This window comes from Oryctolagus cuniculus, chromosome 3, assembly GCF_051225735.1.
Source record: "Oryctolagus cuniculus isolate XC-2025 breed Fujian yellow rabbit chromosome 3, ASM5122573v1, whole genome shotgun sequence".
NCBI classification, from domain to species: Eukaryota; Metazoa; Chordata; class Mammalia; order Lagomorpha; family Leporidae; genus Oryctolagus; species Oryctolagus cuniculus.
The window spans coordinates 6,474,423-6,486,354 of record NC_142869.1 but is presented as its reverse complement, the minus strand read 5'-3'; the positions used below and the strand labels follow the sequence as shown (position 1 = coordinate 6,486,354).

Genomic DNA, 11,932 nt, shown 5'->3' with positions numbered 1-11,932 from the left:
GCAGGCTGGGGGTGGGGTGTGCGATGAGCGGGGGCTGCTGGCTGCTCCTGCAGGCTCGAAGGTGGGGACAGGCCAGGGAAGAAGGGGCTGGCACCGGGGCTGGGGAGCAAGTGGGAGGGAAGGCCTGGCAGGGCCATTGTCCCACTGTCTCCTGATGTGGGATGTTGTAGGGAGAACCTGGGCTTCCTAAGCCCCAGGTGGAGGGAGAGAAGGAGGGGAGGAGGAGGAAGAGGAGGGAAGCCAGCGAGGGCCAGCCGAGTCTGCTGGGAGCCCACAGGGAGGGCTCTGGCACGCGGGTTAGGAGTGGTGCCGGCAGCGGAGGCGAAGAGGAAGAGGAAGAGACTTGAACTGGGAAGGGGTGCAGCGTAGTCACACGGAAGAGGGCCTGTTGGCAGGAAACGCGTTTGGGAAGTGAGCTAACAGCCCTGCCAAGAGAGCTGTCGTGATTCACGCTCGGGAAGTGCTGGAGGCCAGAACGGAGGCTGGGGGAGGCGCAGGGCCTGCCGTGGGGTGGGGTGGGGGGTGACCTGCTGCCTCAGCTCAGGGGCTGGCTCAGTCGCTATGGCAATGAGGTGGGATGCGGGGCCGGGCAGGGCCATCCCAGGTGTGCCTGGGGATCCACACATTCTCTTAAAAATTCAAGTCATCCTGTAAATGCCAGAGGGCAGCTCATTCTTTCTCAAAAATTTTTGAAAACATTTATTTATTCCTTTGCAACGCAGAGTGATAGAGTGATCTTCTGTCCACTGGTTCACTCCCCAAATACCCACACCTCCAGGCACTGGGCCAGGCTGGCCTCCCATCCTGGTCTCCCACACCTCCAGGCACTGGGCCAGGCTGGCCTCCCATCCTGGTCTCCCACACCTCCAGGCACCGGGCCAGGCTGGCCTCCCATCCTGGTCTCCCACGTGGGTGGCAGGAACCCGAGTATTTGGGCCATCGCCCAATGCCTTCCAGGAGCATTAGCAGGCAGCTGGTTCACAAGCACAGGGTAGCTGGGACTTGAGCCGTGCACTCTGATACAGGATGCAAGGGCTTACCCTGCTGAGCCACAACACCTGCCCCTCTTTTTTATTGTTAAAGATTTATGTATTTATTTGAAAGGCAGAGTTACAGAGAGGCAGAGAGAGAGAGAAGTCTTTCATACACTGGTTCACTCCCCCAAATGGTTGCAACAGCTGGAACTGGACTGATCCAAAGCCAGGAGCCAGGAGCCTACTCTAGGCCTCCCACGTGGGTGCAGGACCCCAAGCACTTGGGCCATCTTCTACTGCTTTCTCAGGCCATAGCAGAGAGCTGGATCAGAAGTGGAGCAGCCAGGTCTCGAACTGGCACCCATACAGGATGCCGGCATGCAGGCAGCGGCTTTACCTGCTCTACCACAGCATCTGCCCCCTGCCCCTCTGTTTATCTTAAAAAAAATTATTTAAGGGGCCAGAAAAAAAAGAGTAAAGAAACAAAAGGCAGTCTCTTATGTGCCGTGGGGGAGGAGTCTGGGGGTTCAGCCGGCCTTCCACACAAAGCCAGGCTCTTCAGCAGGACTGTCGCGCACAGGCTGCAGGAGAGCTGGCTTTCAATGATTTCATGGGTATGGCTACCAAAGTGGCAAAGGAAAGCCGGAGCAGTGGGGGGAGAAGACCCCTGCTCACAGACAGACCGCCTAAGCAGCGTGTTGTTCCGGGAGCGAGTTTCCTGCAGTCGGAGTCCTGCTGTATCTCCAGTCTTGGTTTCCTGAATTTCCTGAATTTTTCCCCCCACGTGACATCGGTTCTCAATTATTTTCCTGTGGCCTTAACAATCTTTTTTTTTCCTTTTTCTTTTTTTATTTTTTGACAGGCAGGGTGGACAGTGAGAGAGAGAGAGAGACAGAGAGAAAGGTCCTCCTTTACTGTTGGTTCACCCTCCAATGGCCGCCATGGCTGGCGCACTGCGGCCGGTGCTGTGCTGATCTGAAGGCAGGAGCCAGGTACCTATCCTGGTCTCCCATGGGGTGCAGGGCCCAAGCACCTGGGCCATCCTCCACTGCACTCCCGGGCCACAGCAGAGAGCTGGCCTGGAAGAGGGGCAACCGGGACAGAATCCGGTGCCCCGACCGCGACTAGAACCCCGTGTGCCGGCGCCGCAGGGCAGAGGATTAGCCTAGTGAGCTGTGGCGCCGCCCGGCCTTAACAATCTTGACCGAAGACGTGAGTTGATTTTGTGGCCGTGGCTCTGTTTTCTCCAACTCTTCCCACATCCATCCAGATTCTGTCTCAGCTCAAGCCCATTTGATTCTCCGGAATCTTCTGTACAAGGGCAGAGCTGTTCAGAAGTCTCTGAGCACAGGGATGAACCGTAGGGGTCCTCGGCCCGGAGGGGATGTCCACTCCACTCCTATTGGCTGCGTTTCTTGGGAAGGGACTAGACCTTGGCTCAGGTGTGCTGGCCACAGATCAAGGCTCCCCCTGGTGGTCAAGATTCACACGGCTGTGTCGTGACCCAGAATGTTTTGATTGAGTCAGGTGCTCTTCTACACCTGCGTTTCGGAACTGTGGCAAAGGGCACTGGAGCTGGCTGCCCGCAGGAGCCCACCCCAGAGCGCCAAGGCTGTGCGCGGTGGGCACTGGTCCGGAAGAGCATCCGGGAGGCCCCCTTTCAGACACCCACACCAGGATGTGAGACAGAGACCCCAACCTCGCTCCCCTATGTGGAATTCACAGTCTGGCTTGCAGCTCCGAAACACTGGGTGGAAGTGGGGTGGGCAGTGCTGAGAGTGGGGACCGCACTTCTCAGTCTTCCGGCTGTTCCGTGCCCAGGTGGCCTTGGGCTCCAGGGCCTGTGGGACGCAGTGGATGTTTGCGGCCAACTCTGCAAACCTGACCAAAGCTGTGTCTGCAGGGTCCCGGGTGGATCCGGAAAGCCCAGCTCCTAAGATACCAGTCGCAGAGATGGAGCTGGAAACAGAGGTGGAGCAGGTGTTGGGAGGGGAGAGGGAGAAGGGGGCCTGTTGGAGATAATCAGGGCTCTGATCCCCCAGGTGTGCAGGTGCCAGTTCTGCCCTCCACGTGTCTGCTGTCACCCTGGTCAGGGGCTGGAACACAGGTCTCATGTCCCTGGCCTTTGGCGTGGGCGGGGCTGCAGGGGCAGGGTAACTCCTCAGCACAGAGAGTCTGGCTCCTTCCTGACGCAAGCTGAGCAGGGTGCCAGCTCCTGTCTCGGTTGGCCTTCCTGGTGGTCTCTGCAAAGGCAGGAGGCAGGAGCCTGGGAGGCTGCCCCTGATGCCCTGGTCCCCTGGCACTTGACCCTGGGAGGGGTCACTTCTCCCCCTTCTCCAGCCCAAGATGTCTTTTCATCAGGTCTGGGGGTGCGCCAGGTTCACCCCAATCACAGAAGCCCACATGCAGCTCTGCAAGCTCACAGAGCAGAGTTTGCTCCTTTCCCGGGGGTGGGGTGTCCCTTGCTCCTAGGGACGCATCCTGAGAAGGGCGTTGCTGGGCGATGCATCCCCGTGGGAGCAGCCAGTGTGTAGGTACACAAACCTAAGCACAGCTGGACGACTTGAGGCCATGTGTAACAGCCTGTTGTGCGTGGGGGCCAGAGGCAGGCAACACAAGATTCCATCAAGCTGGAGGGAACATGGCTTGGTCCAGACTTGTGGCTGCTGGTGCAACCTGCTACATTGTTTCACAGTCCGTTTGTAATAACTAGAAGTTCACTCTTGTTCACCAGTGTCACAGTCAGCCATGGTCATTACTGAGCCCCACAATTGCACGGGCTCTACTTTTTATGTGGCTGCCACCCACGGCACATAAACTCACGCAATGCATCGTGCGACAATGACACAACAGCTCCTTATAATCGCTCAGGGACCACGCTCGTGTCTGTGGTCTGTTGCTGGCATGACCATGGCCTTGAAGAATAAGAACAAAGTGCAGGAAGCCATTCGCTGAAGACCCCCAAACCCCGGGCTGGGTCCCGGCTGGATCTGGAGGAGTGTGGGATGGCCTGGCCCGAGGACGGCACAGCTGCACAGCCCTCCCCGTGCTGTAACTGTCATGACCACGGCAAACGCTGGCCGTGTTGGGAGGAAGGCTGAAGCTGGCCATGATGCAGAGTGCCCCGCTGGCTCCGGGTGCTCAGACGCGCTCCAGAACCGTCGTCCGTTACAGTGAGGCTGCGGGTGCGGACGTGCCGGCAGGGGGAGAGGTGTTCTTCGAAATCCTGGAGCTCATCTCCCTTGTGGGTCCAACCTCCCTATCCCAGAAACCGATGCCCGCAAGGCCCTGCATCCACAGGGAGGCTGGGTCAGCGCCGGGGGTGCATGCTTCTGGCAACAGGGTAACCTGTCTCGCTTAGGGGCAGTGCTGCGGGCTACAGATTGAAATCTTTTGGGATCAGGCTTGGGACGGGCCCCAGGGCCTTCAGCACCTCCTTAAACACACCCGACTGGGGATTCCAGGAGCAATGAGAAGTCGTGAGTGACCCAGTCCCTCCTCCAGGAAGCCCTCCACATCGCTGTGCCGGCCACACTGAGTGGTGCTGCTGAGAGAGGCACCCGAGTGCGAGGAGTTTCCTAGGGGTGTGGAACCTGCCCGCATCCGCCCCTCGCTGGAGCTCTCCGGCCCTTGGTGAAAAGAGCAAAAGAGCTGCTCCGCCCAACACCGCCACGTCGACCCAACCGCTGGGCTGGGTGTCATGGCAGCTTTGAGGGTTTGCTGCCTGCAGCGCCCAGGCTGGCGCTGCAACCGAAGCGGATACCGGGGCTGGGAAAGGAGTGCACCATCTGTGAGTGCTCCCCAAGAACCCGGCTTGGATCTGGGGTGCTGCCACCGAGGAGCGCCTGGGGGCGCGGGGCAGTAGAGGCTCGGGAGCTCTCTCTGCGCATCTGCAGAGAGTGAGGAACGAGGCTGAGGACAGGCAGCCCACAGCCCTGGTGCCCACGGCAGGGAGGCGCTCCCTGGAGGTGGTCCCTGGGGGTCCGCTCGCAAGGAGCTGTTGTAACTGGGGTCAGAAAGGGAGCTCCCGGCGGAAGAGGGGGCCGAAGGAGAACAGGGGAGGAAGAGAATCCACAGGGATGGGCCCGGCAGACCCCAACCAGCATCTTACAAAGTCTGGAAACATGGACCCCAACCCCAAAGGGCTTTCAACATTGAAACAGGAGAGAGAAGCAAACCAGCCTGGAGGTATCTCTGATGAGAGACGTCCCCCCCACCCCCCCACCCCGGGGCAGGCCCTAGGAGGCATTGTCACACAGGAGATGATGGCTTCCAGCCCGTGGCCGCCTCTGAACACCTTTCAGGGGCCAAGGTGCGGAGCTGGCAGACCGTGACGGCCCTGGCTCCGGGCAGCCTGGCTGCTGTCCAAAGATGTTCAAGGGCGGGCATTGTGGTGCCGCTGGCGTGGCTGCCACTAGGGGCAACCCAGCTCCTCCGCTTCCCATCCTGCTCTCTGCTAATGCACCCTGGAAGGCAGCTCAGGGACCTGGGCCCCTGCCACCCATGTGGGAGACTCAGATGGAGTTCTGGGCTCCTGGCTTCAACCTGGCGCAGCCCGGGCCGTTCTTGGGCATTTGGAGAGTGAACCAGCCAATGGAAGTTCTCTCGCTCTCTTTCTGCTGCTGCTCGGCCTTGCAAATAAATAACCATTTTGAAATATTTCAAAAAATTAAAAAATAATTATTTAAATATAGATAAAAGCTTATAGCATAAGCATATAAAGAAAATATTTTTATACAGTGGTACAACGTATTTATGCTAAGTGATATTATAAGAGTCCAAAAGATGAAAACATTTAAAGTTGGTAAAAAGTCACAGTAAGCAAAAGTTAATTTATTATCGACAAAAGAAAATCTTTTTACTAATTTCCGTGTAGCCCAAGGGTCCCGTGCTGACGACGCCTGCCACAGCGGGCAGGAATGTCCTTGGTCACCCACCCACTGACTCCAGTCCCTCGAGCTCCCTCCAGGTCAGTAGCTGCTCCAGGCGCACCACTTTCTAGCTCTTGTGTCGTGGAGTTCTGCACGTGCTTGCCGTGGTGTTAAGTGGCCTGCCGTGCTTAGTACGGCAGCTCTGTGCAGGTTTGTGTCCTGGGAGCAATGGGCTGGCCCGTGGAGCCTAGGCGTGTGGCGGCTGTGCCATCTGGGTTTGTGCAATGCACTCTGTGACATTTGCACAATGACAAAATCACCCAAAGACGCGTTTCTCAGGACACGTCCCTGCCTAGTGACCAATGACCCCGTCCCCATGTCACAGAGACGTATGTCGACATTATGTATAGACAGATGCATAAGATACACCTGCATAGGAAGACACTCGATAACAAATGGATGATAGATAAGGGTGCATGACGACATTACGTAGAGGTAGACGCACAAGATATGGCTATATGGGAATGTAGTAGATAAGCAGGGATGGCCAGATCGGGGTGGACTTTCAGGAGTGGCTCACGCGACTGTAGGCTGAGGAATCCAGGACGTTCAGGGTGGGGGGGCAGTTGACATCGGCTGATTCCCTCTTTGGCAGGGCCAGGCTTTCTCCATCCGGGCCTTCAGCGAGTTGGGCGTGGCCACCCACAGAGTCCTCCGATTGCAGTGTTCATCTTGTTTTCAGAATAGCTTCACAGAGACAGCGCAGGTAGGGTGGGACCCCTCGGCGGCGGCTGACACAGCTCCCTCTGCGTGGGTGAGGACCGTGCTCACCACCCCTGCTGATGGTTATCTCCCTGCCCAGGCTGCAGACCCCGGAGTGGGCTGGGGTACAGCACAGGCCCCCAAGGAACACGGCACGGGTGGAGAAGAGGATCAATTCTGAGACGTCCTGTTCGGGAGTGGTGGCCTGGCCTCTGCCCCCTCCTGTCCAGTCGCTACAGCTGGGGCCTCACGGATCCTCTCCTGGTTCAGCCCCTTTCTCAGGCCCTGGAGCCGGTTCTGTTTCTTGTCCGTGGAGGAAAGAGCCCCGGGGGAGTGGCTTCGCGGGGTCTCCGTTGCCCCTCCCGCTCAGCCTGCCCGGCTCCTGCTCTGGGGCCAAATGAGGAGTGCCAGCCGGTGCCCTGCTGACCTCTGACCTGCCCGCAGGAGGGTCAGAAGCAGAAGCCCCGTTATGCCTTGGTGCCTGCCGTGGAGCGTGTTCCTTCAACACTGATGTCTGTGCCTTCTTCCCTGAGCTTCTGGGGTGGCCCAGTGCCCATGACCGGGTGCCTGCCAGACCACCCTGGCGCTGCCCACTGTCCTGCCCTCCCAGAATCTTTCCAAGTCCCCCACCAGTGCCTGTGGCTGGCCAGGGCTGGCAGTACCACTGGGTGAGGGCCCCAGCCTCGACCTGGACCCTTATGAGTCCTGACCCCACTGCTGTTCCTCAGCTGCTTTCCAAACTGCCCAACATGCGAGGTTGACCAGATGCTCCAAGGAGCACATCTCATGTCTATGGGATCATCTGGGGGTGTCACTGCTGAGTGTGGCTCCTGGGAACATGGCCTGCACACTCATCATCTCAGTGGCATCCTCTCCCACCTCCCACCTTTGCGGTGATGTCAGGTCTTCCAGGGTGGTCCTGAATCATGCTGGGTGCTGGATGGTCATCCCAGAAGAGCAGGGGGCGCCCTTGTGTGTAGCAGCAGAACTGTGGCCATCGTTAGGGGCTCAGAGAGAGAGAGAGTGAGAATGTGAGAATGCTCCCATCTGCTGTTCACTCCCCAAATACCCACAACAGCAGAGCCTGGGCCAGGTCAAAGCCGGGAGCTGAGTCAGTCCAGGGATCCCACGTGGGTGTCATGAACCCAGCTAACTGCCCCCTCACTGCTGCCTTAGGGTGTAAGAAGCTAGAATCAAACCCAGGCTCTCCGACACGGCACGTGGGCGTCCCTATCTGCGTCCTCACTGCTGGGCTGAACGCCCTCTCTGGGAACAATACCTTTATCGTGACAAAAAAAGGACTTGTCGCCCACATTTTGTTCATACTCTGGGTAAGACACACATTGTGGCCCTCAGAGAGTCAAAGGAATGACCTGGAACGAGTCACGAGAGGGCAAGCTCCCAGCAGCCCCGTGAACAGAGCAGAGTTGTGAGGAGCGGGGCAACAGCACCGGGAAACAGTCCGGGGTGCCAGCGGTGCCGCCCGTGCTGTCTCCATCTGGACAGAGTCCGAAGAGCCAAGAGCAATCACGAGTTGTACCTGAATCTCTGGGCCAGACGCAAAGCCAGCCAGGAGCGGGGCGTCGCACGGGAAAGCATCAGAGCCAGTGACTCCTGGACCCAGAGGGACCGAGAGACAGGGAGCTCCTGACAACAGGACGGTCAGTGTGTGTACCTCGCCTCCCCCCTGGCCACGACTGCAAATCTGTGCCACAAATCCTTGCATCGCACGTGGGTCTGTGGATTTGGTGGCGCACGTGTTGTGTGCACTGTGTAGACGGACCCCAGGCCACACCCCCCAGAGGGGAGGCCCCGATCCAGATGCCGGGATATTCTAAGCATGAGCGGCAAGGGGCGGGGGCCGAGGACGTGCACTGGAGAGGAGCTCGGGCAGCTGGCTGGGGAAGGAAGTGAAGATGGGATGGGCCTGGAAAAGCAGCGATGTGCGCACCTGTGTCCCGCGTGTGTCATATGTGTCCATGTGTGCCATGTGTGTCATGTATGAATGTTACCGGACAAGATAATTGGGCCCTGGCTGCTTGCTGCTGGAGACCTAATGTGCCAGAGACGAGAGTTGGTAAGAGGAACAAGGAGAGATCTGTGGATCCAAGATGTGCCCTCCCCCGCCCCCAACAAGCCAGCAAAAAAGGTTTTTAAAGGGAAGGGCGGAGGTGAGAAAAGAGAAGCCGGTGAGTCCAGGATGCACAGGCAGGTTTTCAGGTTCGTTCCGGTGCTGGCCCCAGCAGGTGGAAGCTTCTGGATCACGGAGCTCAGTGTCCGCAGTTGATGGTGTGAGGTCGGCCCTTCCTCTCCTCTCAGCAGGTCCTGGAGACGCCTCCGGAGACACCGGCACTCACGGGTACTTCAGACGCCAGCAGCAACATGGAAAGAGAGGCAAAGCATCTCCATTACGGCTTACGGGGACCTGGGAAAGACCGGAGGCTTTGAGGTCGAGGGCGAGAAGTTCAGCGGGGAAGTGAGGAGCGGGGAGGGGCGCAACAGAGCCTGGAGTGAGCAGAGATCTCTCGGGGTTGGGGCAGGGTGGTCTCCACGCCGGGGCCGTGGCAGAGCTGGTGCCCTTGGGGCCACGCTGGGCTTTGGGAAGGCCAACTCTCAGCACCACCGTGTCCCCACACCTGGCTCAGGCTCACCTGTCATGTGTGCTGCTGGGTGGGGGGCTGCTGGGGGCTCCTGTTCTGGAACAGTCACCTGTCCAGCCCCTGCACGCACGTGAGCGTCTTCGGGAGCTACGTCCCTCAAATGAGGGAAGGGGGCCCCAGGCTGGGAGACAGAAGAGCTTGACCAAGCTCCCACAGCTCCAAAGCGGAGGTGCTGCCTGGGTGGGGGTGGGGCGGGGTCTGGATGTGCAGTTAGAGGCCACACCTGCTCAGGAGGTTGGCTCTTGCCTCTCTCCTCCCGGCTGCTTGACCACAGGACTAAGGGCACCCAACCCTAGGGTCCCAGGGACAGGTGTCCGCCCCAGACCCACCCCCCCATTCCCTGGAAATCTGCTGCCCTCGGACGGCAGCTCCCGTCTAAGCAGTGGGCTGCGTGGCCGGGCCCACCACCCTCACTCTGCCATGAGGCAGGGCTCGGGAACAAAGGTCGTCTGGGGCCAGCTGGCTCTGGCCGGGACAGTGGGTCTCCACGCCTGGTCTCCAGCATCGGAGGGAAGCCCAGCAGTCCATGGTTCCTGTCTCCAGCTTGCCAGGCTCCCTGTGTGCCTCCCAGCCTGGCAGAGCTGCCCGTGGGGAGTGGGTTGCCCGGGTCCCTTCACCCGCAGCAATGCCACCTGGGCCCTCCGAATCTGCAGGTGGTGGGGCCGAGGCTGCCCAGCGTCCAGGCTGCACTGAGGTGGGGGCAGGGTTCCACCACCCCTCTGTCCTCGGTGCGGCCGAAGAGCTCTGCCCTTGGTTATGCTGGGGGGCCCCCCGAGGAGAGCAGAGGCCAGCCATGGCCATGCTGTGGCCTTCCCACACCTGCTGGGCCCCCTTCTCCAGAAGTGAGCCCCCGTCTCCTGCCCCCTACGGAGCTGGAGTGGCCGGAGAGCGAGGGGAGGGGCTGCACGCCGTGGCTGGGGTGGGCAGGTGCAGCGGGGGCCCGCTCGCTCTGGGTTTTCTGTCATGAGGAAGTTCTCTGAAGCTCAGTTTCCTTTCCCTCGCTGGGTGCCTGAAACAGGAAGTCAGTCAGTTAAGCTGTGGCAGCAGCAGCAGCAGCAGCGGCAGCAGCCGCCGCCAAGGCGACCGAGAGGGGACGGGCAGCAGGTCCCCGGGGTGGCGGCCAGCCGGCCGGGGAGGCCCTCGGCCACCATGGTGCCCTGCTGGAACCACGGCAACATCACGCGCTCCAAGGCGGAGGAGCTGCTCTCCAGGACCGGCAAGGACGGTAGCTTCCTTGTGCGCGCCAGCGAGTCCATCTCCAGGGCGTACGCGCTCTGCGTGCTGTGAGTACTGCCTTCCTGGAACCATGGAGGGGTGGGGGGAGGCCCTGGGGGCCGAGGGACCTGGCTGTGGCTCCCGGAGGCCCACCTTGGCCTTGGAGTCCGCCAGCTCGGCCCGCGGCACGTTTTGCAGCGCCCGAGCCCTCCAAGCCGCTCGGGCCTGATGGCACCTCCAGCTGCGCATGAGCTGTGGGCCAGGAGGAAGCTCAGGAGCTCAGGGCTCCGTGCAGGCAGCAGCGTTGAGAGGCAACTCAGGTGCCAGCCGCAGACGCCAGGCCCAGACACCCCACGGAGGGCGAACGTGGCAGGAGAGAGAGCCCTTCCTGCCCCCTGGCCCGGGGCCCCTGGAAGGAGCCGCCAGCACGGGGTGGGTTTGACGAAGGTGGGACTTTCAGTTCACCCAGAAGTCACGTTCTGGGCCCTGAGAGCAGAGGAAGTCACTGTCCCCACCGCAAGCAGCCTCCTGTGGCCTTGCTCCCCGCTACGCCCTGGGCCGTGTCCCCACCCGTTTGGGTCTCTCTGCCACCAGCCGCTCCCCGCCACCCAGATGGGGACATTGCTGAGTGTGCTGGTTGCTATTCTAAACTCCGCATCGTGTCCAATGTCAGAGGGAGGCCCTGCTCCCAGACTGGCCTCGGCAGCGCCAGGGCACTCTCGGGAACGGTGTGTCCACCTGAGTGTCTCAGGTGGTGTCCCTGGGCTGGCAGCAGGGTCCCTCGGAGCAGCCAGGGCTCAGGCAGCAGCGGGGCGGGTGACAGGTCACAGACCCGCTGTGCTCTGCATTTATTGGCCCACTTGGTCCCCACAACCTGAAATGCACGAACCATTTGGCAAATAAGGAAACTGAGGCTCGGGCAGGTTCAAGTGAAGGGTGCCAGCCAAAGCCAAGGCCATCTGCCCCCAGAGACTGCAGCTGAGGACAGGGGACTGTGCAGCCCCCCCCCCGTCCCTGCTCAGGCCGGGTGTGCACGTGCCCTGGGGTGGAAGCAAGAGAAGGCGGGGTGTTTACAGGGTCACTCCAGGCGCTGGAAACCAACCCAGGCTTACAGCCGGCTACCATCCTGTGATGGCTGAGTCAGCAGCCCCACCTCCCAAGGCCGGCTTCCTGTGGCCCCCATCCTCACGCCCCACGGGAGGGGACACAGGCCGTTATCTGCCCCCCAGGCGCTGCCCCTGGGGACCCGCTGCCTCCAGGGGCCTTAGGAGGGGAGGCCAGGTTCTCATCAGCATCTCCCAGGCTGACCCACGTGCCATTCTCCCCTGGGCCCGAAGAAGCTCTTGGGGCTGGCTGTGTGCTGAGACTGCCAGGGCTTGGGGTCCCCAGGACCAGGGCCCTGTGGCGGGGGGACTCTCTGATTCTCCACAGTGAGCTTTCTAAGGTCCAG

General features: G+C 60.5%; 1 protein-coding gene across 1 annotated transcript in view; it reads left to right on the top strand.

Moving 5' to 3' along the window:
* Window positions 1-10,183: 10,183 nt before the first annotated feature.
* Window positions 10,184-11,932, top strand: part of INPP5D (inositol polyphosphate-5-phosphatase D) — a 143,495-nt gene continuing 141,746 nt past the window's right edge. The window contains exon 1 of the mRNA XM_070070037.2: window positions 10,184-10,550. Coding sequence (XP_069926138.1) covers window positions 10,231-10,550 — 320 coding nt within the window. The 5' untranslated portion in view covers window positions 10,184-10,230. The remainder of the gene's footprint in view (window positions 10,551-11,932) is intronic.